This window comes from Silurus aristotelis, assembly GCF_946808225.1.
Source record: "Silurus aristotelis genome assembly, chromosome: 26".
Taxonomy (NCBI): Eukaryota; Metazoa; Chordata; class Actinopteri; order Siluriformes; family Siluridae; genus Silurus; species Silurus aristotelis.
The window spans coordinates 6,272,994-6,300,289 of NC_139599.1; the positions used below are offsets into that span (position 1 = coordinate 6,272,994).

The following is a 27,296-nucleotide window of genomic DNA, read 5'->3' on the forward strand; positions in this document are numbered from 1 at the left end:
CAGAAGAGACCGTGGGACAGCAACTTAATAAAATCACATCGCTCACTCGCTCCAACACATCCTCTCCTTCTTTTCCCCATGCTCTCTTTATCTCTTGCCACAGCCTCCATATTGCTTTCAGTCAGCTTCCGAATTATTGTCATTCTTTATAAAAAAATATGTACATAAAATCACTTGTACATAAATATTCCCAGCCTTTGCTCAATACTTTATTGAAGCACCTTTGGCACCAATTAAGGCCTCAATTATTTTTAGTATGATGAAACAAGCTTGGCACAACTACTTTTGGGCATTTTCTCCCCATTCTACATTGCAGAAGGTTGGATGGGAGTGTCGGTGCACAGCCATTTTTAGATCTCTTCAGAGATGTCCAATCGGGTACAAGTCTGGGCTCTGGCTGGGTTATTTAAGGACACTCACAGGGTTGTCCCGTAGCCACCCCTGTGTTTTCTTGACTGTGTGCTTAGGGTTGTTGTCCTGTTGGAAGATAAACCTTCATCCCAGAGCGCTCTGGAGCAGGTTTTCATCGAGGATGCCTCTTCAAATTGCTGCATTTATCTTTCCCTAGATCCTGACTAGTCTCCCAATTCCTGCCACTGAAAAATTTCCCCACAGCATGATGCTGCCACCACCATGCTTCACTGTAGGGATGGTATTGGCCAAGTGATGAGAGGTGCCTGATTTTCTCCAGCCATGACGCTTGGCATTCAGGCAAAAGATTTTAATCTTTGTTTCTCATGGTCTGAGAGCCCTTCAGGTGCCTTTTGGCAAACTTTGTCATGTGAATTTTACTAAAGAGTGGCTTCTGTCTGGCCACTTTACCCTACAGGCCTGATTGGTGGAGTGCTGCAGAGATAGTTGTCTTTTTGGAAGGGTCTCCTCTCTCTCCACAGAGAAATGCTGGAGATCTTTGCGAGGCCCTTCTCCCCGATTGCTTTGTTTGGCCGGGCGGCCCGCTGTAGAAAGAGTCCTGGTGATTCCAACCTTTTACAATTTATGGATGATGGAGGCCACTTTGCTCATTGGGACCTTCAATGCTGCAGACTTTTTTTGTACCCCTCTCCCCAGATCTGTGCCTCGATACAATCAATGGAGTTTGTTGTCAATCTCTCTGTGTTAAAAATATAGCTAATATAATTGTTTCATTGACACAATTAGCATAGGTTTATGGTTATCCATGTATATTTATCCGTTTATATTGCTCTATTTAAAACCAGTTCAGACCTAACTACTCACTGTGTGTTACAGCAAAATGATTATTAAAATAATTATTTACTTTAAATCGATGCTCATAAAGGGCTTGCTTGTGCCTAGTAGGCCTGGTCATCTGCCCTTCCCTTAAACATATTATTATTATTATGTGATGAAGTTTAAAATTATTGTATTGATATTTTTTCTCCAATGATTCTGGTGTTGAATGTGTAAACACATCCTTATATTCGGTTGGGTCTCATCCACATTGGCTAACGAAAGCCTAATCTGTAATATAAAAGAGGCTGAAAAGTGACCCATGAAAGATCTATTAGAGATGTGTTGAAAGATCTCAGTATTAAAGCCACTTTTGACATTGCATTATGCTGAAATCCAATGAAAACTGTAGAGAGTTTATTTCTCTGTGTTGCAGCAAAGCGCAGCGCTTTATATTAACTGAGATGGCCGTATTATTCATTTCTTTGAATGCTCTGGGCACTACTTTTCAATATGAAAAGAAAAATGAATATGAAGTCATTCAGCCAGGGGGTGACCAGTTATAAAAATGCTTTGATGTGACTGGATAGATTTTGCCACATAACCAGAGGATATATGTTTTTTTTTTTTTTTTTTTTTTAGAGAGGCAAAGGTCATTGCAAAAGAAGCACAAATACAGGTAGCATTCAAAACCTGCATACCAGTTTATACTAATACTATAATATGACTCTAATACTATAATATGATTATTCAGGTATACAGTTTGACACTGGTTATTCAGCTTTAAATATCAAATTACATTACATTTAATAGTATAAAGTATGCTGTTAGGAAGCGTTTGGGATATTAAGAACCTTTTTTTAAGCCAAATCCTAATGAATTGGAATGGAAGCAAAGAAAAGAGGTAGAAGACAAAAAAGGTTACGCCTCTTAAAGAATTATAGCCTCAAATGAAGTCCTTGTGCATCTGTGCAGCATTGCCGATTTAAAAATCAAAAGAAATCACTCTTGTAGCAGTTACTCTATGAAGACTAGCAAGGGTGTAATTGCAATACTAACACTGCAAATTGCCTCCAGTATGTCCGAGGGAATAGATGCTGGAGAGCAAGTGAGGCAAAGTGCAATGTTAACATGCAAATTGCTTAATGTATCCTGACAGAACACACACACACGCGCACACACACGCGCAGAATGTGTATGCAGATGGTAGAGTTGTCTCTAATCCTGTTTATGCACAAATCCCAAGTGTGTGTGTGTGTGTGTGTGTTAGATGCAATTTGATAACCATTGCTATCTCACTTGTCATACAAGATAAAACCAAACATTTGTGAAATACAAAACTGACGATTATAAAGATTATAAGGAAGGACAAACAACAATCACAGATAACAAATGAGGCAAAGCCAGACATGTTTGCAGAGTATAATCACAGAGAGTGGACATCAATAAATATAGCTAATGATCTGATTTGAAATCTTAATCAATGCTATGATTGAATTCCTCGCTCAGTTTTATATGTAAAAGCACTGTTATTTCTGATTAGTTCAAAATGCATCCACATAATGCGTGAAGGAAGAGTGAACACTTGCTGTTATTATTCCTGCCACTGAAACACTGACATGATCAGTGCAGCTAAAACACATATCAGTATAAAGAGCAGCTGATTTGTTTGGTTTTCATGTAACCGTCTAATATAGCTGCAATTTTTAAATAATAATGGGGTTATTATGCAAAAACAACTCATTAGAAAAATTGGGCTGAAATATTTATGCAGATGACCTTTAATATCTAATCTGTCAATTCCCAGGGTGACAGTTTTACCGCATGTTGCTGAAGCGGATGCAGAGGCAAGTGGGTTTGCTGATGGCTATGAGGATGAATACGACTGGCATGGAGACTACTACGATCGGGATTCTGTCACCCACAATGAATATAGGTAACATGAAATAAACACTGGGAGAATAGAACTTATTCCTTATATCTCAGAGAGAAAGAAAAAGAGAGATTGAGAGAGAAAGAGAACTTCCTACTGAGTGAGAACCAGGGAGACATTCATCGCAGTACTCCTGTATTTATCAAGACGATATGCAGGAAAGCGATTCTCCTCTATGCTCATGAAAATATTACATTTGCATAACAAAAACCTGAACGAGAACTACAGAAATAATAGTAAATTGCCAAAAGGGATTTTATACTTTGCTGCATTGAAAAAGTATGTTGAAAAAGGTTATAGAAAAAGCAGTGCAAGGCTTTCCATAGTTATAGTGTATACGCATACAGTATAGTGTATAATAGGGATGGTAAGATTCACAGTTCCACATCAGTGCATCAGCATAAAAGTTAACAACGTGATGCATACAGTACAAGTTGGCATTTGTACCATGATTCATCGTATTTTAATGTATTTGCATCAGTAAAAAACAATTTATTTATATATAATTATTTATAGATGCGATATACTTTTAGTATTTAGAAAGTGACCAATAATATGTGACCAGTAATTTATATGTCGATTGATTTCTCCTTGCTAAACTGTTTCTCAAGCGTGTTCTCTCAGCACCACTGCTGCTACGTCAATAATCACTTTGCAGACCGAGGCGTATCCTGGGAGTCACATAAAAAAAAAAGATTGACATGGCAGAGGTAGAGCTGTATCTTCCTGGAGACAAATTAGAAAAATAATGTCTGGTTTTATTTAATCTTTTTACTTTTTTTTTTTGCTTTTTTTACTTTTTAAGGCTAACTTCTGAATACATAACCTCATATTTTTCTATATTTATTTTTATGATATTTTTTCTATTTTTCTATGCATTGTATTGCATTGAATCGCATTGTATTCAATCAAATCGAAAACCGGATCATACTGTATTGTAAAAGGGGCGAATCATATTGCATCGCATTGGTAGCTGCTTCGTGTACATCTTTAATCTATCATATTATTGGCTATGCTTTGAAATGTGACTCGACCTTCAGTTATTGAGATGCACATCCCTAGTGTTTACTGTATACTGTATAGTGTAATATAGTATATAATAATAATAAAATAATAATAATATGATCAAATATGAATACACCATTTGGATTAAAAGGATATATAAAGGTAAAGAATATACAGTACACATAAGGTGAAGATTTTAGCTTGCAATAAAGCTTCACATTGGGTGTGATTCCCACAGGACAAAACAAACAACAACAAAAAAAAAACAAGTTGTGCAAGTGAACAGCGTGCTGAAGCCTGAGGGCAGAGGTGCAAGCTAAATTCCCAACACATCTCAAAAACCACACTAACAAATTGTAACCTAGTCGTACATGTTTGGACATAGTAAAAGGAGAGATTTTTATTTTTTACCAATATTTTTCATGGCAAACAAGTTAACAGAGGTGTATTGCAGAGAATGTATCTGCAATACACAGGACTGCTCTCGGGGACATTGCAGTTCATGATTGTCTTAGTGAATAGAACTGTTTGGTTTCAAGCCAACCTAAACTACTGAGCTCCAAAACAAAATGATATATTTCCTACATTTCAAAGGAAAGATACATTCAAAATATTGAGCTGCTGCTAATTATAGCTCACACAGACCATGTGGTTTGCAAAAAGCAAAATATTGCTGCTGCCACTCCAAAAGAATAATTGTTATTTTCTACAAAAAGGAAAAAATCTTGTATGTTAAGTATGCATATTTCTTGTTAAAAAATCTTAAAAAATACCATCTGAAAGTAAAATATAGAGAGATTTAAACACTACATTTAGACTACACTTTATTTTCCATAGTATAGTATAATATGGTAAAGTAAATATGTAGTAGTGTAGTATATTATGAAGGTGCTATTTACTTGTTTCTTTTAGCACAGTGAAATTATTTCTCTGCATATCCTAGTGATGTTAGGAACCTTGGGGTCAGAGTGCAGGGTCACCCATTATACACCGCCCCCAGAGCACAGAGGTTTAAGGGCCTTGCTCAAGGGTCCAAGAGTGGAAAAGAGAAAATAAATTATATATATACACACACACACATTATATACTATGATACATTAAAGTAGGATATTGTAGTAAAACAGTGTTTATTTGTCACATATACATTACAGCGAAATTCGTTTTTCAAGCAAGCTGGGGTCAGAGATGATACACCACCCCTGAAGCACAAAGGGTTAAGGGCCTTGCTCAAGGGCCCAAGAGTGGCAGCTTGGCGATACCGGGGCTTAAACCCCCAACCTTCCAATCAGTAACCCAGCACCTTAACCACTGAGCAACCGCCCCCGGTATAACGTAGCATAGCGTAGCATAGTGTAGTGTAGCAAGGTATGTTAGGGTGTTAGTCAGTAAGCTTTCATATTATTTAGTATTGTATAGTATAGTATAATGTTGTATAGGTTAAGTAGAATATAGTGTGGTATAGTATATACACCACACTATACTGTGCTATATTTGGATTTATATTTTGCAACATAACTTGATCTTAGGTATTCAAATAAACTGTGTTTGTATTTCTGGGAACCAAGTTTGATCCACTGAAATATTTTGCTAGGTTTCCCAGCTAATTGGGGTCACTCTAAATTAAACACAAAAAAACAATGTGATAGAGAGAGGTGTAATTAGAATATATTTTAATACTGCTGTAAACTACATGATAACACAATAAATATGTATTAAATCAGTATTGTGGAACCTATGCCATGTACTCTATTGTTTAATACAGCAATTCTCTGAATAGGAACAGATTTATAATGTAATTAAAATCACAAAAATGTAAAGGCCTAGTGCTCTTGTGCTCAAGCCTCAAGAACCGCTTTTAAAAATGAAGCATGTTCACAGATGCACAAAATCACAGTCTTATTTAGCCACCTCAAGTGTTTGCTTCCTCAGAAGTGCGAATTTCATCCAGCTGTGTTTATGCAGATTTCGAATCTGCAAATTGTTTGGCTTTGACAACACTAGCAGAGACAACTGCAGGTTTGTATAAACACTGTGCCTTATTAGCAAAAAAGGTATGAGACAAAGCAGAACAATGTCAGGTAAAGGCAAAGTTTAAAAAAAAGGATGAAAATGTTAAACGAGGCAAACTTGAGAGCAAAACCTGAAAGGCTGGAGCAAAAGTAATCGTACATAAACATAGAACAGTGAAGGTCATTAACATACACCCAGTACCCAATAATGACAAAGTGAAAACAGGTTTTTAGAAATGTCTGTACATATAACCTAAAATATCATAAGTACATAGGTAGGTTCCCTGGTGGTCTAGTGGTTAGGACGCGGCGCTCTCACCGGTGTGGCCCAGGTTCGATCCCCGGTCAGGGAACCAATCCCAGCCATTAAGGTTGCACAAGCCTTAGTGCCGGTCCCAAGCCTGGATAAATGGGGAAGGGCATCCAGCGTAAAAACGTGTGCCAAATCAAACATGCGGATGGTCTGCTGTGACGACCTCTAACGGGAGAAGCCGAAAGAAAGTATCATCAATATATAGGTATTCAGTATGGCCAAGTGTTTTCACATCAATGTAAAACTTTTGGCTTGGCTAAAAAGGGTGTTAAAAACAAAATATGTGATCCATTAAAATTCATGTTTTTGAAAGCATTCTGATTATAAAAACCTTTTACACAGTACTGTGATGTGCAAACTATAAAAATAAATAGAATGCAATGCAAGTTATAGTGAAGTAGGAGGTGTGGGTCCCGGTCTCTTTGTGATTATGTATCCATTTATTTGTTTCTTTTATTTTTATTACCTCGTCTCCTCGAGCCAAATCAGAATGTTTAACAAGCAGCTGATACACACACAAAATGTAAAAATTTTTCACAAGTGAGTAAATTGACCAGCAGTTTAAATCAAAATGTCAGGTTTTTAACAGCGACATGGCTTCTTGCAGTATGTGAATTATTTATATTTATTCTTACACTCAGAGACAAGAGGAAGTCCAGCAGCTCACCTTCCCCTCTACCTAAGAAAAGAAAGAAGAAGAAGGGCAGAAGACACAGTCGGTCAGTATTTTTTTACATGAATGTCTTTTTTTTTGTCTTCTTTTCTGAAGAACTCCAGTATTAACAAAATGCAGATGATTAAAAAAAATAAATAAATGGAATTGAATGTACAGATTGATTTACTCTTAAGCATCAAAGAAAGCTTTTTATATTTAATTTTATTTTATGTACAAAACAAATCTTATTAAAAAGTAAAAAAAAAAAAAAAAAAGATTTTTTTCCCTCATACCCATATGTCAAATGTATTAGCATTCTAAACATTTTTGGAATTTAATGAAAAAATTGTTAGGTTTTTTAATGAGTATTAAGACTCGTCTGGTAGATATGTGCTTGGAGGAATGTCCAAAATCCTTCAACAAGTGTCTCCATCTATGTTAAACATTACAGGATCTGGCTTGCTGCTCTACTGATGAGGCGTATATATGTTTAGTTGTAGGGGTGCCAATATTTTTTTACAACTGTTAAGTGCTGGAGCATTACTTAAGAAAACGTGTTAATGTTAAATAAATGTTAAATGTGTTAAATATGACAAAACACATCATCCAGAGATATGTTTTTGCATACGTTTTCATGAAGGATGCCAATAATTCTGGACTCCACTAACTATTTGATCATCTTAAACATTGTTGTTAATTTAAAGAGATTAAGATGTGTGTTGGAGATTAGCAAGGTAGTGTTGTTTTACAATGTAGTAGAAGAAGGCTTATAAGTGACAGAATAATGAGTTGTATGCCTCGGAAAACCAGGAAACCAAGAAAATAACGGCAGTATATGACGGTGATGGAGAACAAGAGAGAATTGTATGTTGCCAATCAAAAGCTTTGCTCTAAGAGTAAGAGAACGAGCAGAAGTGCCACCAAAGGTAGAAGTGACGAGAGACAGAGAGAGAGAGAGAGAGAGAGAGAGAGAGAGAGAGAGAGAGAGAACGAGAATGAAGAGACTCAAAACACATTTTATAAGATTACACAGTGCACAAACAACATTCCCAGGCAATATAAAATAGATTTTAAATGTGTGTATATATATATATATATATGTAAATGCATTGTGAAAGTTTTTTTTTCTATTTTGTCTTAATCTGATCTGCAGTGTTGACAGCTCTTCTCCTACACGACGAGGAAAAAGGAAGAAGAGTGGCAAAAAGCACAAGAGAGACAGGTGTGTGTGTGTGTGTGTGTGTGTGTGTGTGTGTGTGTGTGTGTGTGTGTGTGTGTGTGTGTGTGTGTGTGAAGCAACAGAGGTTACATTCTCTCACAAGATCATAAATAATGTCATATAACCAATTATTAGTTTATTTATGTAATTATAATCCTTTTCTACCTCTTGTAACATTATAAGAATATTGATCCTGATTTGTTTTCAGGTTGACTCTGATTTCCTAAACAATTATATTGGTTTATATAAATGTCCTTGCTCTCATATATCTTTCTTTAGAAAATGATTAAGAAGTAATCGAAAAGATCACTAATATTGGGACACTTTCCTTTGAGGCAATGATTTTGTAGTATTTCTGGATGGAGTCTGGAAGAAAATGAGCACTTTTCGATATTCACTGGTAAAGCTGCAGTTTTTAAATAGGAATAGTTACAGTTTTTATGTAACGTGATGAACGTGCAGCATTCAAAAAGACTGCTAAGAGAACATCTGTTTACAGGGGTAATAGGATTAAAAATATGTTTCACAACATTTTAAGTTACTTATAAATTAATACAAACGATGAAGTGTCAGTCTTTAATAATTCAATATATATATATATATATATATATATATATATATATATATATATATATATATATATATATATATATATATATATATATATATATTTGGGAAAATTGCAGCTTAATCGCTTTGGGATCTGTGGGTATACTGTATGTGAATAAATTTCCCAACAGGCCATATCCCATCACAGCCTATCAATAATTTTTTTATAATGACTTTATTGTGTTTTATTTCTTGAGTATAAAACCAGACCATGGTAAGTAACATTTTTAAATGACTTCATAAAACGAATAATCTGCTCTTTACAATTGTAACAAGTATGTGTAGACGTCTAGAATGAGCACACTATCATTGGTCAAACCACACCAAATAGCACAGTGCATTCTGGGATATATATTTTTTTTTATAAAGTAACAGCAGTGTATATGATTATGACCTTTCTGACCCATAGAACAGGGAATCAGGTTTATAGAACGTAGAAGTTAATTGACAGTGTTTAACGCTGAGAGACAAGGTACAATCTCAGAAGGTCAAACCTTGAAACCTTGAGAGGACCAGTAGAAGGCTGCATCATATCATATATGTCAGACGAGGAGATTTTGCTCCATATTTGTCAGATGAGGAAATATTTGCTAGGCCTAAGCCGTTTATCTGACGTTGAAAAATATGGTTTTGAAATGAACTTCAAGTTTTGCTTCTTGTATTAGAGTTCATTAAGCTAAACCTAAACATTATTTATCAGTTTTGGAAGAGGAATAAAGTGCTCTCTCTCTCGCTCTCTCTCTCTCCCTCTCTCTCTCTCTCTCTCTCTCTCTCTCTCTCTCTCTCTCTCTCTCTCTCTCTCTCTCTCTCTCTTTCTCTCTCTCTCCCTTTCTTTAAACTGGTTCATAAAATATAACAACGTGTGACCTTCAAAGTGTCAATGAAAAACGAGCCTTTCAGCAAATTACCTACACTCCTTGGTGTCACCATCCTTTCTTTAGCAGTCTCTTCTTCCCTGTCGCACTCCTCCCCACTTCTAGTCTGCCTCTGCCTCTCGTATTGAGTTTACACTGGCCCAATGGTCTCATCTCGCTGAAAATCCCCCAATCAATTATGGATTGAGTAAGGAAAGAAAAAAAGAGGGGAGTGGGGGGGGAGGGGGGGGAACGAGTCCCTGGAGTCAGATAGCTTCCCGGAAAGAAGAAAATAGAGGGAGCAGTATCTGGGTGAAATGCCAAGCTTTTTTTTACGGCACGACTGCCTACAGTCAAAGCCAGGATTCCAGGTCACAGCGAACCAGATTTCCAAGGCAGAACTGTAGAAGTGAATAAGATGATGACATAATCAGTAGATGAAGTATGCTATTCCTATACTTGTGCATAAGTTCAAATAACCTGCTTAAATATGTCTACAGTCTTGTAAATGAGATGTTTAAAAAATACCTATACTGTGGGTCTTACGTTTAGGTGGCCACCAACTTTTTCATATAGTATACATGTTGTGTACATTTTTGGTACATCACGTAGAAGATAGGCCACCAAGCAAGACAACATATCCCTCCTACAGAGCATGTGCTTTTGAGTAGTTTTTTGTAGACTATTATATTTTGTCTACATATACAACAGTAGATTATTTTTCTCTGCTATAAGAAAAGCTGAAGAAAGAGCCTTCTCTCTCTCTCTCTCTCTCTCTCTCTCTCTCTCTCTCTCTCTCTCTCTCTTTCTCTCTCTCATCTCACTCTCAGAAGCACAGCACACAGCAGGAGCATTTCAGCAATTCTTTCTCACACCCTGTGTCACTTTGACAGCTTTACCTAGGTTTCTCCTTCACTTTCCTGTCCCTCATAAAGGCACAGAATGACTGTGACCTGCTTGGGCTTTTCACTTTGGATATGCCTTCACAGCTTCATAAAACACACACACACACACACACACACACACACACACACACACACACACACACACACACACTCACACACACACACACACACACACACACACACACACTCACACACACACACACACACACACACACACACACACACACACACACACACACACACACACACAGACTCAATGGCATAGACTTTAAATGAGTGCAAAAGTTTTTACCCCCATACAGGTTCTAGGTAAAATCAGGACTAGTGTCTGTATTTATAAAATTGTTAAAAACAAATTATCCAGACGAAAACGCTACCAGATATGATTAACATCTGTCCATTAAGATAAGTGTAATCAGTAATATTATTATAATATTAAATTCAATGGCTTATCAGTTCAAATGTACTTTTAAATCTAAATTAAATCATATCTAACTCTCATTTATGTTTATTTGTCTGTCTTTCTGTCTCTTTATCTTGTAGGTCCACATCTGGGTCTAGAAGGAAAAGGAGACACAGGTAGATATGTAAATTCTTTTTTTTTAATCTTTAAATTTACTGTCTTTGAGCTCATCCCTCACCATGTTCAAGCTTCTGTCATTTTCACTTTGTTTACAGATCAGGCACACCAAAGAACAAACACAAAGACAAGAGCAAACTAAGGAAGAAGTGAGTTATTTTTCCTACTTTCCCCCAAATTCCCTGCATAATGTGTTGGTCATTTCGTGTTTTTGAAAAAGATTTCAATCAATAGAATGATTAAGGATGTGAAAATTAAATATTGGTCAAGGAGACACAGAGGACATGTCTACAGAAATGGTCAGCTTTGGTAATTAAGCTGTGCAAGTGTGTGTTTGCACATTTGTGTGAATCTTTGGTGCAGATTTGTCTCTGTGTGCATGTGTGTTTGTGCTCATGCGTGTGCACACTTTTGGTTTGGTTGTATGTGTGTTGTGCGCGTGTTACAGATCTCCAGCAGAGTGTACCAGCAGGAGGCCCCAGCGCAGAGGAAGCTGCTGCAGCACGCGCAGTGCCTCTGTCTCATCCATAGCCACTATCTCCAGATCCCCCAGCAGGTGATGCCAAGCGCACACACACATTTCAGACCACTCCACACAATTCTGTTAACATCGTCCATCTGCTTCAAGTCTCACCTTCACAACACAGGTCCTGAGCAGGGAAATGTTTATCCTTCACAATGTCTGGGTCATTTTTTTTTTTTTTATGAATAAATATTAATTAATAAATCTTAAATGAATTTGGAATAAGTGTAAAATCATAATCCAAATAAAGATTAGCTAGCACACTTCTCTTTACTTTATTTAGTATTCCCAGCAATTCTTCTTTCCCCATTTAAAACCATCAATATTCTGTAGTGCATCAGTCACTTTTTCTAAAACACCCTTACAACATGATGCTTCTGCCACCATGCCTTAAAGATTTTGATGTTGATAGTGATGCACAACTAAATAGATTTTAATTTTATTTCATATGACTAGAAAAATCTACTCCTTCAAAACATATTCTTACAGTATTCTGCCAGACAACTGTCCTTCTTCCTCGTGCTGTAGTCTTTCATGCCAAGAAGATGGTAGCATTCTCCTAATGGTGGATCTACATGCCTTTGTTACTTATTCACCATTTTATTTTGTTGTGGTTTTGGGCTTCAGTTGAATCATTTAGACCAAATATGTTAATCTCTAGGAATTCATTTGTGCCTTCTTTTAGAACAATGTAAGTTTATATATTTTAAACAAGTGCTTATTTAGATGCTTGTGGTAGCTTCAAATATTGTTCTTAAAGATGAATTAGAGGTCCAAAAGTCTATTTCTTAGGCTTTGACAGAGATTTCTGGATTTTGCCATTGTATCAAGGGTAAAAAAAGGCACTGGCTTTAAAGGTAGGCCATTAAGTACAGCCACAAACACACTCCGAAATTAACTCCTAATAATGGTGGAAACCTGTATAAGTTATTACACCAATGTAGAATCTTGGAAATGTCTGGATTTATTAAAAACTGAGATCTTTAGCTTTGCGTGTGTAAACTGTCACATGTAGGTTTCAAATTAATCCTGTCAAAAGAATTGCATTAGTATAGTGATCAAATATTGTTTTCAATGAACAATTTTGTGGTATTAGTGGTTATAAATTAATATTTGATAATCCTTCTGATTATACAATGGAGGTCCTGTGACCTCAGGAAGTCACACAGGTAAAATGTTTATGAAGGACACAACCAAGATTTTTCTAATGATTTTTAGGTTATTTAATGCATCTAGTTAATGACAGGATTTGATACTGTTTACACAGGTCCAACCTTAAGTACAGGACGGAGAGACAGAAGAGGTCTAGTCCCGGTGCGTCTCTGTCTCCTGGGCTGGAGAACGGCCACCACAGCGAACGAGTTCGCAACGGCAAACACTCGGGACTTAGCCAGCTAGACGGCGAGAAAAGCAACAATGTATGTACTCTCCTCTAGTTTGCCTCTGTGCCCCTTCGCCTGCACCATTCACTCGAATTCCCTCACCCAAAATGGTTTCTCTTGCTCTGTCTGTCACTTTTGCCCATAACTGACCTGACTGTTCGTTCTCACTCTTAGTTGTTTTTTATTATTTTTTTGTTAGTTGTTTATTTATTACATTGTTTTACACTTTTGCCTTTTTGGCTCCATTTTGTGACTACTTGCATTGTCAGCTGGATTTTGTGCTAGGTATGTTTAAGGTATTCTTCTGCTGATAACAAGCCAGATTTTGAATAATTTCGGCTGCAAAGAAACCAAAGACGAAAGCGATCACCATTGGCTTCACCCGTATTTATTTATTTTTTTTTAAAGAATATAAATCGATTCACCACTACAGTTAAGCAATCATTTTACTATTCCTCAGTTTAAAAGCAATAAGTTCTATAGTATTATAGTTAATTAATTATTGATTATTGTGAGGTATAATACAATTCAGTCCAGAACTAAACTGGCACTGTTGTATAATGATACTAAAAAAACTAGTTACCAGTTAAGTGAGATTTAGATCTAGAATTTTACAATCTAGAATATTAACATTTTTAGACACAATTGCATATCTTAACAGTGCTAGAATCAATATTTGATTTATTTATTTTCTAAGCTTGATCTAGGCCAATTCCTAAACATCAGGTTTTCAGGTTTATGTTTTCAGGCTTTAACATCTTAGGATTTGATTTTCTTTCTTTCATTGTTCTCTCAAGCGAAAGCATCTTATAGGTGCAGGTGTGAACCTGGTCTTTAACGATGCCTAATTTACTAGTCAGATTTCTTCATAGAGATCTGCATGCATTTTATTTTATTTTCAGAAGATCTAATGTCCTGTCTCTTTCTCTTTTCACTTGCTTGCTTCATTACTCTTTTCATTTCTGCCTCTATTTAATTTTAGGTGGTTTTCCCACAAAAACAAAAACAAAAAAATAAATTAAATGCCCAAACCTTTTCTGTCTTGTTTGTGTAAAAAGCACTCATATGCTTTGGAACGGGACCAAGTAGGTTAACAGGGTACGTGTATTAGTTTCTTTTTGTCAACACAGTTTGAACGCTCATGTTCTGAGTATCACAGTAAGACCCCCCCTCTTCCTCCAGACTGATCACAAACCTGACAGCTGGGGTTTCAAGTATACAAGCTTCTTTGACTTGCTTCTTTGTGGACTATCACTCTGACCTGCATGTTACCTTCTGGGTGGCAGCATCACCACTGTTAAACTGTTTCTGTAGGTGAAAAATGATGTGTTTCTATAAAAGGGAAGTGCCACAAGCCTGTGATGATTTGCTCTATCTTTTTATTAACTTTTAACCAACTGTCTGTACATCGCAACATCTGGTGTCCAGGCGATTGGTTAAATGGGTGTAATTGTTCAATTGTTTTTGTTTTTTTTCAACCTTAACTATCTGCTACATCTGTAATACATGTCTCATTAACCTTACCTCATTACCTGAGAAAAAGAACAGAAAATCTGTTTACTATGAACTCATTTATGATAGAACAATGTTGAATTGTGTTGGTAAACATTTAAAAAGTGAGTTTTAAACACAAGATTCCAATATTACAGGTTCAGGACGGTTTATTATGATTCATAGTTGCACAGGACCTTTAACATTGAATTAATATACAGGTTATCACTCCCCATTAATTAAATAGCAGACTTTTCCCACCAAAATAAAACAGGGTTTGAAGCAATTAACATATGAAGCTGGAATGATTTATATCAATGGTTTGGATTCTTGAATATTAACACTGCCTGGAAGTCTCTCATAAGCTTTCAGGTTGTTTGGGACTTGTGAGGCACCCTTACTTTATATCAAGGCAATTTTACAATATTGTAAGGTTCATTCTTTTGAAATACAAACCAAAATTGCATGTTTGACTTGCGATTTAACCTATAATTAACATATTTATCTGTATTTATTACGCCAGCACACTTTCACACAAAAAATGGTAAAATATGGCATTTTTATAATCAATATTTGCACCTCAAAATATAAAAATATTAAAAATTTAAAGTAATGGAAACAGATAATTTTAAAGTTATTATTATACGTTGATACCCCTCCCCACACACCCCTGCACCAGTCAGCACGGAGAAAAGTTTGCTATCAACAGTACCAATGTTTTTTATGTTGACATTTGTAAAAACATTGTAATGTTCACTGTTTACTGAACATTACTGTCAAATCATCTAAATATTCACTATCTGATTTTTTTCACAATTGCTACCATCCAGCAAGCAGGTCCTGACTGCACAACCAGTTGGTAATATTATTATACCTTTTTTCACTCTTGTGTTCTTATGAAATGGTGGATATGCTGTTTACTTTTTTAGGTTATTAATTAATAACTCGTTTATATAAAATGTAAACAAAAAAATCACCAAAAGGAAACATATAGCAAACCTATTTCTATGTTTCTTTGTTTAAAATGAAATGCTGGGTGAATACTTCAGATTTGGAGCATCATTTAAAAAATATTAAATTTGTTGTATGTTTACTCTTTATGTCAAACTGTGTCTGTGTTAATGGCATGTACAGTACAGATGTGGTAGATGGCTTTTAGGTTGGAAAACTTTGGAATTGTCCCCGATTAGCAACAAATTCAACACAACCATATTCATGAAAGGTTTCATATTACAAGCTACAAAATGTACTGGTTTACAGATTAATTATCAATCATTAATCCTGAATGTCCTGCTTCACTACGTGATTTTTAAATTTCAGTAACTTTGGATGTGTACTGGGGTTTTCTTTTCTGATGTTTTCTAAATCTTCGTCTGTCTCGGAGTAAATGGAAAACTTGGATTTAAATAGGATCATATTTAAGCGGTGTTTCACGAAAGGGACCCAAGCCATTCAGTCGTGTGTGTATATATATATATATGCACGAATACTGTTTTTAGATTTAAAATGTTTAATACAAATCTTGAAATAAAAATGTTCAAATCTTCTGAAAATTGCCTGAAATTGCAAAGCGCTCTACCTGACCAACTTCCCTGGCGTATTCAATGCACAGTATTTTATACATAATCCCAGAAATGTGACTGGGGTCCCTTTTCAGTGTGCTCAATTTAGTTTTCCATCCTAGCACTCGACACCCCTCCACCTCCTTCTCTCCATCCGTGGTGTGTGTGGCTCTCTTTCTCTGTCATCCTGACATGCTTTTTGCCCCCATCAACCACTGTGTGCATGTTCAATCTCTTCTCCATTCCTTCACGCAGGATCGATTCGTACGACGGGTTTGATTTCTGTCTCTTAATTATTTTGACTGTAATTTAGATGCCCTCAACATCTTAACCTTAACATGGCTGTACATGTGTCCAGGCGAATAAGGCCGATATTCATGCTGACTTTTTGTTTTGTTTTATTTTGTTTGGGAGAGGGAGGGATGGGTGATGGTTCAATTTCGTTCTCAATTACCTGTCGAATTAGATTTTAGCTTCTATTTTGGTTTGGTCTCTTTTTTTTTTAGTTTTGTGGACCAAGTAATTAGCAGGGATACTAAAAAGAACTCATTGTCTTTTTCCCATTTCGCTGCGGAGAATTTTCCTTCCCCCCCTCCTCCTTTTTTTCTTCCTTTTCTCGTTCTGTCAATATTGCATACGTGTCTCTGATTGAAATGGAAGGTAGGTAATGCTCTGCCTACGCACGTGGTCTCTATGCAGATGAGAATGTGACAAGCACCCTAGCTTGACTGTTTCTCTCTCTTTCTTCTTATTTTATTTATAATGAAAAAAAAAAACGTTGGCAAATTTATTTTCATTGTTTTTCTTTTTTGTTCCTTTTTTTCTTTCTTCCTTAGTAATATGTTCTTTATTATTTCTACAGTATTTTCAACACCTGTTTTCCAACATTCAAATGTAGCTTTGCTCTATTGCTGAAGTCTCAGTACACTGCCCTCCCCTCAAAAGTCCATTTCCTGTCTCTCTGTTCTTTTTCGTTTGACTAGAATGCATTCATGTCTGTGCCGCATCCCTTTTTGTCTCTTGGTGATATGGTACATTCGTCTTATAATTGATTGGCACATTTTCGTTCTTTGTTTTGTTTTTTTCTCGTCGATTTCAATCTATTTAACTCTTAAAGGTACAAAAGTAAAACTTTGGCTTCAAACGACAAAAGTAGTTGTGTGAAATTTTGATTTATTTGTTCGCTCGTCTTAAAGACTTCAAATATTGTAACGTCCTGAAAATGTTTTTTTTTTTCTAGCCATTGTTCACTCCTACTCGTAATACCATCAATTTAAAGGTCCGGCTATGCTCCAACCACCAGTGAGTTTTCACCTAGCTCTGTTTTGGATGCTAGTGGACATTCTTTTGCCAGGGTTTTACTGGTGCCACATTAACAAAAGCGACAGAATGTTAACAAAACCACCCATGTGACCACCAATACCCTCCATCTACTATAAAAATTTCCTGCAGGGAAGAGCTTGTGTATAACAAGTAGTTTACAAACAGTTTCCGCTCTTTACAATTTCTATAACTACAGTATTTTACCGACTTAAATTCGAATGGCAAGACATCAAGCCCACAGCAGCACAGAAAGTATCACCAATGTGCTGCAAACAGGAACAAATACTCAGATACGATACTCAGAAAAAAAATCATATATCATTTTTTTACAACAGAGGAAAAAAACCCTATTCTCTTTTATTTTCTTTGCCCACTTCACCTCATTCTCCCCACATTCATATCACTGTCGCTCTGCCTCCTATATGTAGTTCCCCAGTTTTCACTGAAACCCAATGATTTTGAGGCACTTTGTTTCCTTGCCATTCAGTGTGAGTGCAGAGTATTGGTAGTCAAAAAATAGCATCGCAGGTCCACTTTTTATTGATAGTTGTATTCAAGTATACGAATATACAACTACTGAAATAGGGAAACTGCTATGAGGTGTGTTAGGGGGTAGGGTATTGTCAGGTTGTTTTAATGGTCATGTTTCATAATGTTTTAGGCATGCAGGAAAGTCCTTACAAGTCTTTATCAATAAAAACAGAACTATAAAAGAGGCCAGATATAATGCTATAGTAAAAAAACATAACAATGTCAAATGGTTATTTTTATGGTATGCTATTTTGCAACTTTGCATGTTATTAATTGACAAATGAATTGGATATCAGCTGATAGATTCCTTGTTTTCCCTTTTGATAGATTCATTTTACTCTTAGAGTATATGAGTATAACCATCAGAATGATTTGTTGATTTGAAAACGAGCGTTTTTGAAAAGAGCGTCCAAGCTCCTAGTGCAATTTCTTCACTTTAGGTCTAAATGATTGATTATTTCTTTGTTTGCTTGTTTGTTTTTGAATTCAATTATTTATTTATTAACCTATCAATCTATCTTTTATTTGGTGTGTCTTTTTTTTTTTTTTTTTCTCGATTGATTTCATGTATTGCCTCATGCTCACTACCAGGGAAGGGTGTTGTGTCTTTTTCTCTTGCATTTTGTGAATCTAATGATGCACTTATGTTGCCCCACTTTTCCCTTCTCTTCATACCTTACCTACTAAAGGAGGGAATACCACTTTATTGGTAAGTGGATGTTAACCAAAAGGGAGTTAAAACAGAGTAGCCATTTTAAAAAATAAAAAGAAATGAAAAAAAAAAGAAATGAAAAAAAAAAAGGAAATGGGTCGCTGTTCACATCTCAGCAATTGTCTGCAGGAAAAACAATCCACAAGCAGAAATTTTTACTATTGAATAGAAGACCAATTGTTTGCAAATTCGAGTGACTCTATAATTGTGACTCTTTAATTTTGTTCCTTCCATTTCTGTGATGTTTTGTCAAGTTGTCTGATTTTTTTGGTTTTTTTTGTTCTAGTTTTTTTCCCCCACTTTTTTCTGTTTGTAGCCATTTATAAAAAAAATAAAAAAATGACAAAGTCCTCCTTTTCCACTCAGCTCTTTGGTCTTTTTCGCTCTCTCTTTTCACTCTCTGTTCTCCCGATCTTTATTTGTTTCACAGTTTTTACATGTTTTTCCCTTCTTTCCTCTTCTTTTCTTTCGGGATTATAATTTCCAGCTCATTATGGTTTTGCATGCCAAGTATTGCATGCGCTGCACCATAGAGGACTGTCTATAAGCCATATCAAGAAAACTTCTAGCTCTTTTTCTTTTAGATATTTGCTTTTATTTTGGCAAGTACACCATCGCACTCATCTAAGTGAAAAAGACTCTAATTTCTGTGTATTTGTGTCATTTTTTTATTCTTCCCCCCCACCCCCTCCCCTGTTTTTATTTTTTGGTTATTATACATCTACAGAAGTTACGGACATTGGCTTCATCCTCACCGAATGAAGTGCAGAGGCAGACGCCCCCTAATGTACGGGAAGTGAAGAGCCACAGCGCCCTCTGTCGAAGCCCTGGACGACAACAGACCCATGCCCAGCTTGGAGAGGCAGGAAAGGGAGAAGAAAGGCAACAGCGGGGTGGCAAGCTGTCCTCTGAGTCATCAGGAAAACAGGCAGGACGGAGCTGCCACTCTCCTGCCCATAGCAGTGACTCCCAACTCGATCTCCAGTCTAAATCCAAGGGCATTCATGTGAAGAAGTGAGACCTAGTTATTGATGCTTTGGCCATCAACTATCCTTTTCAAAAAGGATCAGGATGTGATTTTTTTTTTTCTGTATCCACATCATTTTATAATCATGACAGCTACACTAAATTTTTTTCCCTCGTTTGTATTGCTTGGCAGAGCGAAAGGGTCTCATTCATCTAAGAGGCACCATCATAGTCGAGCCATGAACCGGAGTGTGTCTGCGTCACCGACTCCACACCGTCACACGTCCAGCCGCAAAAAGAGCAAATCAGGTCTACAGCAAAAAAGCAGCTCGTGGAGCAGTGCTCGCTCTTCATCGCGCTCCAAATCAAGAGAGCGCACGCAAAGCAAGACTAAGTCCCCGCATGCTCGCCAGAATAACTCGAGGTACATGTCTACATTATTGCTCAGTCATTTCACACAGACAACAGTGTATATACATTTATAGATACACATACATTTACTTACAGCTTGTCATTTTCATGACAAAAAATCCATAGTTCTTTTTTGGACCAATATCCCAATATCCTTTTTTAGTCCAAATATCCAAAAATCTATCAAAATGGGCAAATAACAAACTAACAAACAATGAAATACACTAGGCAAATCAAGGAAAGACCAGAGATTCGGGACAACAACATAAGGAGACGTTAACATAAACTATGAACAAGGACCAAACAGGCACAAAAGGGGAACTTAAGGCTTCATGTACACTAATCCGGATAAATCTGAAAACAGCATTTTCGTCTAAAAACGCTCCACATTTACATGCAAATTTGCTTATTCACAATGAAACGTCTTAAAATCTTACGTCCCTGTACTGTGCATGAGTTTGGCTTTTATTTACTTTCTGTATTTTTTCAAAATGTGGACAAATCATAACCTCTTGTGTGTTATAGGGAGAGGGACAGTCCTCACTACTCCGATGGCGAGAGAACTCGCCGACGCTCTCGCAGTTATTCTCCTATTCGTAAAAGGAGAAGAGACTCACCCAGCTTTATGGAAGCTCGCAGAATCACCAGGTACGTGCAGGTTTCTGCTCGATTTCTAACAATTCTATTTTAGCAAACTACTAGAAAATGCACAAAGACTTTCTATTACTGAGATCATTTCTGGAATGTCATTTCTATTCTGTTTGCTAATTTTAACCCTAACTGAAAACGTATTATCTATCATAATAAAACCTTTATTACCTTTATTAAAGTGATGGAATGAAAGAGACTGAATTTCTGGGTAAAATTCTTTTAATATAATGAAGTCTCTTTTCTTTGGTTCTCTCAGGTATTTACAAATGAATTTAGCTGCAAATGAAACCTGGCATCGCTCAACGATTAAATAAAAAAAAAAAATCGCTCTAAGTGTGATTGCGAGGGATGTATTACATTTAAGGGATTAAAATGACTCAATTTATCGGAACAATATATTGAACTGAGCTTTGTCATTGACTAGTGCTTGTAAGTTGCTATCTAGAATGCTGTAATAGAGTTACACTGCTTCATAAGTGTTGTATACAATTCACTGATGTTTTGTCAAAACATAGTCCTCTTGAACTGAAAACTATTCCTCAGGGTTTTTTTTTTACTTTTATATTATTGACAGATTTCTAGCTAACATACTAACCTAGCTAGGTAGGCGATTAAGCTAATGTTGATGATTTAAAAAAATTATTAGATTGTATGTTCAATATGCATTGCGATAAACAGGACAATACAATACATGTAAGGACTCTAATACTGAAATCCTAAGTTGACAACCTTTGACAATATAAGCCAGTTTACTAGTCGTTGCTAGAGATGACTGCAGTATGTAGGAGCCTAAAAGCATATCTATGAATTGCAATCCTTTATGAAATGAGTGTAGATGTTATTAGATCATTTTACTTTCTTTAACATAAAATCATATTGAACAAATTATTATTTAGCCTAAACAGTTTTGTTCTCTTCAGCCTAGGATTGTTGGATAGCAGCATATTAAGCATTTGGGGGAAAAAAGTGATTGTAATTTTCTGTTAAGTAATTTCACTGGACTAAGACAGAAAAAAAATATGGTAAAATTATATTCTATTCCCTAAAATTCCCCTGTCATGAGTTTCCTAATAAAAACCTGGTCGTTGTATTATCATGTACGCATACAGTGACATCTCGTGGCCGCTATGTTTACTGCAGTTTTCCGCTTATATCATTGGTATCAAACTCATAAACAAGGTGGTATCAAAAGGTTTAGAGACTAGCTCTGTTTACAAGAAAGTACTTTATTTATCTACGTGAACACACTACCACCTTTAAAATAGTCCCTGTGCACACCAATATAGCGCTCCCAACGCATTCCTGCAACTTCTGGAATATATATTAGAAGTATTCTTGAGCTGAATCTCTAGCTTTAGAAAGAGCATTTTACGTTTGCTCTCTGTTTTACCTTGCGGTCCCTGATAAAATGCCAAACGAGTTAACACGCGTTCAGAATAGCACAAGTTAGCACAATTAATCTCGAACCTTTTTTGACACCACCTTGTATATCATATATAAGTTGTATCATAGAGGGGCCCAAAATTAAATACTGGGTCAAGGTATAAGGCCAGACAGTGTTGAGATTTAATGAACAACAAGACAAATAAATAAAGTGTGAAAGTATAAGCGATATATTCTGCTCTTATGCACACTTGCCCAAGCGAGATGCTTGGCATCGTTTCCTGGCTGTCAGATCATTAATGTTTAGGATTCTGTCTTGTGCTGTGGCAACTCTCAGGAAAGAGTGCATCAGTAACATTTATGTATGTGTTTTTGTTTATCTTCATAACTCTGTACTTCCAAACATGTGTTCCAGCAGCCTATAAGCAGCCCTTCATACAGGGGGATAGTTCAGGCATAAAGCATTAAAAATGTGCAGTGCATACAGAGTCAAACTCTGCTAGTTACAATAGAAAGATTTTACCTCATAGGCTGAATATAAAGGAGCCAAAAGTGGCTGCATGGTAGGTGGTAGCTCAGTGATTAAGGCCGTAAATATAAATGTCTGACTTATATAGAAAAATCAAACACCAGAATAACATATGCAAAACAACAAAGCTAATTATTGTTTTAATGTGCTGTCCATGGTGTGTAGAAATTAATTGACACTATTATATATAAATCAAATGCTTTTTGCTTGGTCTTTCATCAAGGTAAACGAGCAACCTGCACATCTGCAATATGTTCATGCTGACGTTTGTTCCCTGTGTTCCTGAATCAGCACCACTGAATCAGTCAAGCTCACACTTTCACTCCTGTACTAAGGTGTTCAGAAGACCTCGGGTATCCGTACGTGGAGACAGGGTTACCATGGTAACCGTTGCCGAGCAGCAGGACTCTCCCTGGCCTTCGCATCCTTGTGAACCTGTTTGGTGAAGCAGTGGCACACAAACAATGTCATTACAGTACCGAAATCAGCATCCTAACCCTGCCTTTCTCTCTCGAATCAAAGCTGCTACAGTGGTTTCTGGCATCTGATTAATACCAATACTAACGTCACATGATTCACTGATGATGGTGAAGTCAAGAGGTTTTGAGTTTTGAAATTTCAATATACATTTTTAAATGCATTCATCAAAACATGAAGAAACATGTACAAAGATTTTTAACCATGAATTGGCACATGCATAATAATTTTGAAGAATTATTAATCTTTAGAAACCTCTTGATAAACTCTGTTTTTTACTCACTTCTATTACGTGTTTAATATATATCCGTCCATACCATTTAACAGCTCTTTGCTTGGCAGCAACACAAGCGGTGTGGGTGCTTCGAGGTGACCTACAGTGTGTATGTGCATATGGTTATGTGTGTTAATTGTACAGTATTAACATATTGGGCAACTTTATCTCTTTAATAAATAGTACCATCTAGGGGACGAAAGCATTAACCCTGATTAACACTTTGTCTTTTTTATTCTTATCACAGCATTACGACTCTTTCCTACAGCATTATTTAAAACCTTTATCACTTTTTCTGTCACAAATGAAGTAGATTACTTGTCCCTAAATGTATCATTTCTAAACGTAACATATTGTATAAAATATTGTATACGATTATTTCTGTGGCTTATTATAACAGAATCATATTTCTGTAATACGCAAACCCAATAATATCAGTAGAAACAAAATGACAATGTATTCCATAGCAAAAAAATATTTTAAGTATTAGGTCTCACAGATATGGCTTTAACATGCACGACTAACACAAATGGGCAAATATAATACATTTCAATATTAATAGCAAATTAAACTACCCATGCTTTGTCTTTAGCACTGGATGCAAACTTTTTTTTTTATATTTTCTAACCAGTTACACTTTCTGGAAGTATGTTTATTTGAAACCATGGTAATGGAAAAGTTCATTTTCTTTCCTTTCATTAACCTGTGTAACACCTACATTTACATTTAATTCTATAGTGCACTAAAGTCAATATCTGCAGTAGTTGCATCATAGTTGTATATATACAGTGGGTATGGAAAGTATTCAGACCCCCTTAAATTTTTCACTCTTTTTTATTTTGCAGCCATTTGCTAAAATCATTTAAGTTCATTCTTCTTCCTCATGAATGTACACATAGCTCCCCATACTGACAGAAAAACACATAATTGTTGACACTGTTGCAGATTTATTAAAAAAGAAAAACTGAAATATCACATGGTCCTAAGTATTCAGACCCTTTGCTCAGTATTTAGTAGAAGCCCCCTTTTGATCTAATACAGCCAGGAGTCTTTTTGGGAAAGATGCAACAAGTCTTTCACACCTGGATTCAGGGATCCTCTGCCATTCCTCCTTGCAGATCCTCTCCAGTTCTGTCAAGTTGGACGGTAAACATTGGTGGACAGCTATTTTAAGGTCTCTCCAGAGATGCTCAATTGGGTTTAAGTCAGGGCTCTGGCTGGGCCATTCAAGAACAGTCACGGAGTTGTTGTGAAGCCACTCCATCGTTATTTTAGCTGTGTGCTTAGGGTCATTGTCTTGTTGGAAGGTAAACCTTCAGCCCAGTCTGAGGTCCAGAGCACTCTGGAGAAGATTTTCGTCCAGGATATCCCTGTGCTTGGCCGCATTCATCTTTCCCTTGATTGCAACCAGTCGTCCTGTCCCTGCAGCTGAAAAACACCCCCACAGCATGATGCTGCCACCACCATGCTTCATTGTTGAGACTATACTGGACAGGTGATGAGCAGTGCCTGGTTTTCTCCACACATACCGCTTAGAATTAAGGCCAAAAAGTTCTATCTTGGTCTCATCAGACCAGAGAATCTTATTTCTCACCATCTTGGAGAACTCCATGCGGGTTTTCATGTGTCCTGCACTGAGGAGAGGCTTCCGTCGGGCCACTCTGCTATAAAGCCCCACTGGTGAAGGGCTGCAGTGATGGTTGACTTTCTACAACTTTCTCCCATCTCCCGACTGCATCTCTGGAGCTCAGCCACAGTGATCTTTGGGTTCTTCTTTACCTCTCTCACCAAGGCTCTTCTCCCCCGATAGCTCAGTTTGGCCGGTCGGCCAGCTCTAGGAAGGGTTCTGGTCGTCCCAAACATCTTCTATTTGAGGATTATGGAGGCCACTGTGCTCTTAGGAACCTTAAGTGCAGCAAAAAAATTTTTGGAACCTTGGCCAGATCTGTGCCTTGCTACAATTCTGTCTCTGAGCTCTTCAGGCAGTTCCTTTGACCTTAATGATTCTCATTTGCTCTGACATGCATTGTGATCTGGAAGGTCTTATATAAACAGGTGTGTGGCTTTCCTAATCAAGTCCAATCAGTATAATCAAAAATTTCTGGACTCAAATGAAGGTGTAGAACCATCTCAAGGATGATCAGAAGAAATGGAAAGCACCTGAGTTAAATATTTGAGTGTCACAGCAAAGGGTCTGAATACTTAGGACCATGTGATATTTCAGTTTTTCTTATAAATCTGCAAAAAGGTAAACAACTCTGTGTTTTTCTGTCAGTATGGGGTGCTGTGTGTACATTCATGAGGAAGAACAATAAACTTTAATGATTTTAGAAAATGGCTGCAATATAACAAAAAGTGAAAAATTTAAGGGGGTCTGAATACTTCTCGTACCCACTGTAGTTCATGCCTTTGGTAGTAGAAACACTACAGTGTAGGACTTCAATTCATACATTAAATACTGTATAAACATATGTGAATTATCTAACACCCAATGTTGTTCTCTCTCCCTGTAGTGCACGCAAGAGGCCGATACCATACTACAGACCTAGTCCGTCTTCCTCCAGCTCTTTGAGCAGCTACAGTAGCTCCGGCCGAAGCCGAAGTCGGAGTAGGAGTTATGACAGCTACAGCAGCGACAGCCGGAGCAGAAGCAGAAATCGGAGCAAAAGCAGGAGTAAATGTCGGAGCAGGAACAGGGGCAGGAGCAGGAGCAGCAGTCAGTCACGAAGCCCCAGTCAGGCACACAGCTACTACAGTCACAGCAGCTATGAGAGCCCTGGCTTCTGACAAGCTAATGGATGGAAAAATCAAAGAAATGAACAATCCAAACATTTCAGACTACCTTTCCTCATATCCGTGGTAAATAAGTAATTATAGTAACTATAAAGGTATTACTGGCTGTGAGGATGTTATGGAAGATTTCTTCTATAAGAAAAGGTGACAAAAAAACCCCATTATTAAACCCCAGAATAATTGTTCCAGCTCATGACGATTCGATCATACAGCTACAAGTAATACACAAAATCCAAAACAAACCAAGAGAACTAAAGCCGGGAGAACAAAAATAAAGCGAAGCACTTTTATGGCCTGAGATTTTTCTAAGTTACAAAGAACGAAAAAAGTTAAATTAAACAGTCTATAGAAATTAGGAGATGTGTAGCAAAGGACGATGAAGAAGAAGCACCCAGCTGGGAGGAATGTAACCCAACAGGGATTGAAGGAGACGCCACAGCGAACAGTGAACACATTCGGTAACATTTTTGGCCGCCCCACTTCCAAAGACCGACACACAAACACGCGAACAAACAAATGTGAGAACAAACACAGACTGTATTAATGATATTCATGATATTAATGATATTTATCTCATGTTTTGCTAGTGGAAAACAGAACCGTGTGCTTTTCCAACAAAGTTTATTATACAGTACATGCTCCGGGGATGTTGACGTTTGAAGGTGTAAAAAAGCTGCAAGCTCTGGCTGTAAACTATGCACTGTATATCCAAACCTATACGACATAAGGCTTTGTGTGTGAAAATGTTAGCATGATGCAGCAGAGGAGACGTTCGAGTACGAGCGCCTGACAACAACACCCCACACACACCTACACCTATACACACGCACACACACACACACACACACACACACACACACACACACACACACACACACACACACACACACACACACACACACACACACACACAGCTGTAAATGTCCTTTTTCTTGGGTCTCCCTGACCGTTTCATATCGGATACAACTGTATGCAAAGACCTTTTAGAAGTGTATAATTTCGGTCACTACCCCACTTC

General features: G+C 36.9%; 1 protein-coding gene across 2 annotated transcripts in view; it reads left to right on the top strand.

The window, feature by feature from the left end:
• The window catches only part of srrm3 (serine/arginine repetitive matrix 3), a 79,336-nt gene extending 52,782 nt beyond the window's left edge, over window positions 1-26,554 (top strand). The window contains exons 4-15 of one of the 2 annotated variants that reach the window (XR_014531828.1): window positions 2,996-3,124; window positions 7,090-7,167; window positions 8,257-8,325; window positions 11,234-11,269; window positions 11,369-11,419; window positions 11,719-11,826; window positions 13,061-13,211; window positions 19,522-19,808; window positions 19,954-20,184; window positions 20,697-20,819; window positions 23,070-23,176; window positions 25,999-26,554. Coding sequence is in view for 1 of the 2 variants with exons in the window: in XM_083531881.1 (XP_083388007.1) it covers window positions 2,996-3,124; window positions 7,090-7,167; window positions 8,257-8,325; window positions 11,234-11,269; window positions 11,369-11,419; window positions 11,719-11,826; window positions 13,061-13,211; window positions 19,522-19,808; window positions 19,954-20,184; window positions 20,697-20,819; window positions 25,999-26,272 (1,537 nt within the window). In the remaining variant the exon portion in view is untranslated. The remainder of the gene's footprint in view (window positions 1-2,995; window positions 3,125-7,089; window positions 7,168-8,256; window positions 8,326-11,233; window positions 11,270-11,368; window positions 11,420-11,718; window positions 11,827-13,060; window positions 13,212-19,521; window positions 19,809-19,953; window positions 20,185-20,696; window positions 20,820-23,069; window positions 23,177-25,998) is intronic. The other variant, XM_083531881.1, reaches the window with a different exon arrangement.
• The last annotated feature ends 742 nt before the right edge of the window (window positions 26,555-27,296 follow it).